Source organism: Adiantum capillus-veneris, chromosome 12 (genome assembly GCF_014529385.1).
Source record: "Adiantum capillus-veneris isolate H3 chromosome 12, ASM1452938v2, whole genome shotgun sequence".
Lineage (NCBI taxonomy): Eukaryota > Viridiplantae > Streptophyta > Polypodiopsida > Polypodiales > Pteridaceae > Adiantum > Adiantum capillus-veneris.
In genome coordinates, this window is record NC_140942.1 from 122025279 (window position 1) to 122029119 (window position 3841).

The window sequence follows — 3841 nt, forward strand, 5'->3', positions numbered from 1 at the left end:
AGTTCTCAAGTGTTTCTATGTTCATGCGCGTCCTTTGAGATGTTTTTATGGTGTTTTGAAGAGAGAATCCACGCTCCACTATAGCCGAATTTACTGGAACTATAGAGAGGATTCCCCAAAGCTTCATCAGGTTTCGAAAGGAGTCCTTCATAGTCATATCATCCTTGCATACTTGCCATGCATCTCGAAAGCTTTTATGCTTGAAATTGCTGACTAGAACCGTCGTGAAAAAATCGAGCTCTCCCATGCAAATCTCTGCATCACCTACTAAGCTTCCAAATTGGTTGAGCAACTTTCCCAGCCATAATTTGCTACAAGTCTCCATCGCTAGCTTTTCACTTGGGTAATGCTTGGGACTGAAAAGTTTACATGCATCAAAAATTGGCATATCCTCTTGCATCCTCGTCCTCAAATTCTCCACAATTTTTCCAACAAGCTCTTTTCCAAGTTGTAGACAATCTTTGAAAGAACCACCTCTGCTACTTCCTGCAATGCTTTCAAACTTAAGCTCATGGATATGCAAGTCTCCGGTAACATCAAAGAATCTGATCTCTCGGTTGCTGGATTGCTCTACAAAATTTTGTAAATGCTTTGACCCGCAATTCCTTGAGTCCCTCAGAAACTTCTTCTCCAAGTTCTTTAATGTAGCATCAACATAACCTGATATATTAGCAATGTCGACCACGTCTGATTGAAAGTGGCAATTCAAAACATTAAGCTATGTACATACATCAAGAAGAAGATGGATAAAAAACTGATTTGCATACACCATAAGCTCATCATATATACTTGGGCTCTCCTTTCCAAATTCTGTGATCAAGGCAAGCATGACCTTCACCATGCGCTCCATAACCTGACCTCGTGATAGCACCTCACAGAATGGATCCGCATCATTGATAACTCGGGCAAATCTAGAGCTCCCTCCATTGGCTTTAAGTCGTCCATTCTTTTTCCTAATGCATGAAGCCAAGCATAGATGCTTCTACATAACTTATCCGACTGCACAAGCTCAGGAAAGGAACCAATAGCTTGCCTTGCTGCAAGATTCTCTCGATGTGCAATACAATGCACTGGAAGAAGATGCCGAATATCTACTCTCATTCTTGTTAAGAGTCCGCCTCTGCAACCCATCATGACTGGCAACAATCAGCCGCAAGAGATATAAGTCTTTGAAGGCATAGGCCCATCTCTTTGAGCAATTTGATAATAGCATCGTACTTTGCTTCTGCCCCGCCATCGTCCATTTTGATGAGCCTCACAAAGGCCACATGATTTTCACCTCTGCCTTCATCTTTCAAGTAGTTTATGTAGACAATCATGTGCCCTTCTTTTGCCATGTCAGTGCTATCATCTACCATCATAGAATACCAAGGACTTGCTTGGACTTCTTTGCACAAAGAATTCCAAAGTACATCTTTGATTGCTTGAACAAATTCCATGCCGGAGATCCTATTCAAATAGGTTCTATAAGCTAAATGCTTAGGCATATTAGATAGACCTTGACCTCTTTGGTGAAGGCATAGCTTTTCAAAAAGCTCCATAGGTCCAACGCATTTCACAACAAAATACACTTGCCACATGATAGTGATGACCCTCACCTTCTCTTTATCCTCAAAACTGGCAACATAATCTGGAAGAGGGATACAAACTCGATTTTCCTTGTTTGCCCACTTTAAGGCTGCCATTTTGTGCTCATCAGATCTGCTGTGCTCCTTTAAAGAAGGGAGTTGAATTGTTCAAGATCCTTTGTTGGCAAGAGGAGTCTTGCTTTTGCTGTATGCACACCACTCGCATTTAATTTTCAGCCTTCCTGCATCTACAATTGGATATGCCCAAGGATGTTCAAATTTCCAAGCTCGCCTCCATTGCCTTTTCTTCTTAGACTTCAATACTGGTTCTGAGTCTGGTGTTTGTGGCTCTTCTTGGTTTCCTTCATTATCATCTTCTCCGATTGTTGGTCCATCCAATCTCTTGTATGACACGATCACGCTGCTGCTGCAATTCTGCTTGTTTCTTGTTGTTTCTATCTCCAATGACCTGGTAAAATGTCGATACATTTTCTTGCTTCCGCTTCGTACCAATTATCTTTGTTTCCATGTTTGTCAGAGATTGGCAATTACCAAAAGAGAAACATGCCAATTAAAAACAGAAAGGTAACAAAAGATAAAACATTACAGCAAGAAAGCTGCTTATTTGTTGTTACCTCACCACACACAGTGCCTTCAGTTGTTGCTATAGGCTAGTTCTTCAAACTCTTTATGGCTCATGTCTTGATAATCATCTAGCTTCATTTGCATTGTGAGTCCTGGCAGCCCCGACCTTATTCCATCCACAAGCTGATTTGGCATATTCTCTGAGTGACAATCTCCACAATACACTGAAGCATAAAGAACCTCTCTCTCTCTCTCTCTCTCTCTCTCTCTCTCTCTCTCTCTCTCTCTCACATCTACGACGCAGCTATTAAGAGCTATTAATTCAAGCTAAATATTTGAAAGCACTTGAAGATTATGCATGCCTTTAAATGATTGGTCAAAGATCTTGTCTAGGTCTTCCCTAGCTCAAAGACCGAACAGTTGACGGCCCTAAGAACAAGGCTTCAATAGTCATGGCATCTACTGTACATCCTCGCAGCTCATGATGGCAAGTGGAACCGACAAGGAAAAGCCTGCTGCCCAAGCCAACAGAACGCACACCATTTTCCATGTTGCATGCGTCTTGGTTGACAATACACAGGCTTTACATACAACTCTCCTAGCTAACTAGCTTTAAAATGCTTCTCTGTAGGTTCTTGTAATGCTTCTCTTAGAGGGGTGAGCTTCTAGCAAAGGAGGGCTCCGGAAAACCTATGTTGCCTGCCTTTGTATGCATGAATGGAAGGTGCCAATTGCAAGTGAGTGTGAATGTGAGTGTGTGTGTGTGTGTGTGTGTGTGTGTGTGTGTGTGTGTGTGGGTGGAGATCGAGGGAGAGAGGTACTCACACCTTCGCAGATATGCAATCCCAGACATAGGCAAGGTGGGAAGAGGCCGAGGAAGATTACCTGAGTAATTCACTTGAGCAAAGAGCATGTAGAGCAGCAGAGGCGAGGCCCGAGGGGGCAAAACAATGCACAAGAAACGAACGGCTGCATACGTTTCATTCTCAGCAGTGAGCACCTCGCTAATAAACTTGTCCTCGAGTCTCAATCAGGAGTCTATTTCTCTCACGAGTCACGAGTCAGGACTCAGTACATAGGCGACAGACTTGTTGGAAGTTTTTGTGCAACTACCATGTTCTAGTCTGCAGAACGTTATGGGCGCCAAGCTTCTCGGGACTCCCTGCGCAACAGTGTATTGTTCATGCATGAAAAATAATATTTTTCAATTCAACCTTTTCATATTGGTAGAGGCAAATGGTCATCAGGCCCAGTTCTTTTAATTTAAGCGGGCATTTGTAGTGGCATAGGCCACTAGCCCCAGTCCTCGGCCTCAGCTCTCTAGTACCTATTAGTAGAGTAAGTAATCTTTGAAGGGCTACTTGGGAATCTGCCCTTCCCTTTGGAAGAATGAGTATTTGACCTTTGAAGGGCCATTTGGAAGATTGCCCTTCTTGGGGAAGGCCTACTACAAATTTGACCTTCATTGGGGAAGGGATACTTGACCAAGATGGTCTTCTGCGGGAAGAGCTCATCAAAATTTATGAGGCAGGTGCAAGGCAAAACACCGGGGAAGGGTGGGCAAGGTTGCAATTTTCAGCCCTGGCCCCAATCTTGCAAGATTCTAGTTAATAAAAAGAATAGACCAAATAGTAGTAAGTACCAATCATTTTCTCTTTTCTTTTGGCTTAAATGAATGATTATGTTTA

General features: G+C 42.8%; 1 protein-coding gene across 3 annotated transcripts; it reads right to left on the reverse strand.

Moving 5' to 3' along the window:
* Positions 1 to 712: 712 nt before the first annotated feature.
* Positions 713 to 3295, reverse strand: LOC147446443 (uncharacterized). 3 transcript variants are annotated; one of them, XM_086526230.1, is made up of 3 exons: positions 3039 to 3295; positions 2204 to 2377; positions 713 to 2037 (listed from the first exon to the last, which is right to left on the reverse strand). In XM_086526230.1, the coding sequence occupies exon 3, from the start codon at positions 1683 to 1685 to the stop codon at positions 1131 to 1133; it is 555 nt and encodes a 184-aa protein (XP_086382356.1). In that variant the 5' UTR covers positions 1686 to 2037; positions 2204 to 2377; positions 3039 to 3295; the 3' UTR covers positions 713 to 1130. The 3 variants fall into 3 exon arrangements, with proteins under 3 accessions (XP_086382356.1, XP_086382354.1, XP_086382355.1); XM_086526228.1 differs by having other exon boundaries at positions 713 to 2085; XM_086526229.1 differs by having other exon boundaries at positions 713 to 2377.
* Between the last annotated feature and the right edge of the window lie 546 nt (positions 3296 to 3841).

Bases quoted from the DNA above. Each gene is read 5' to 3' on its own strand.
- LOC147446443 (XM_086526230.1), bottom strand. From the start codon at position 1,685: ATGGCAGCCTTAAAGTGGGCAAACAAGGAAAATCGAGTTTGTATCCCT.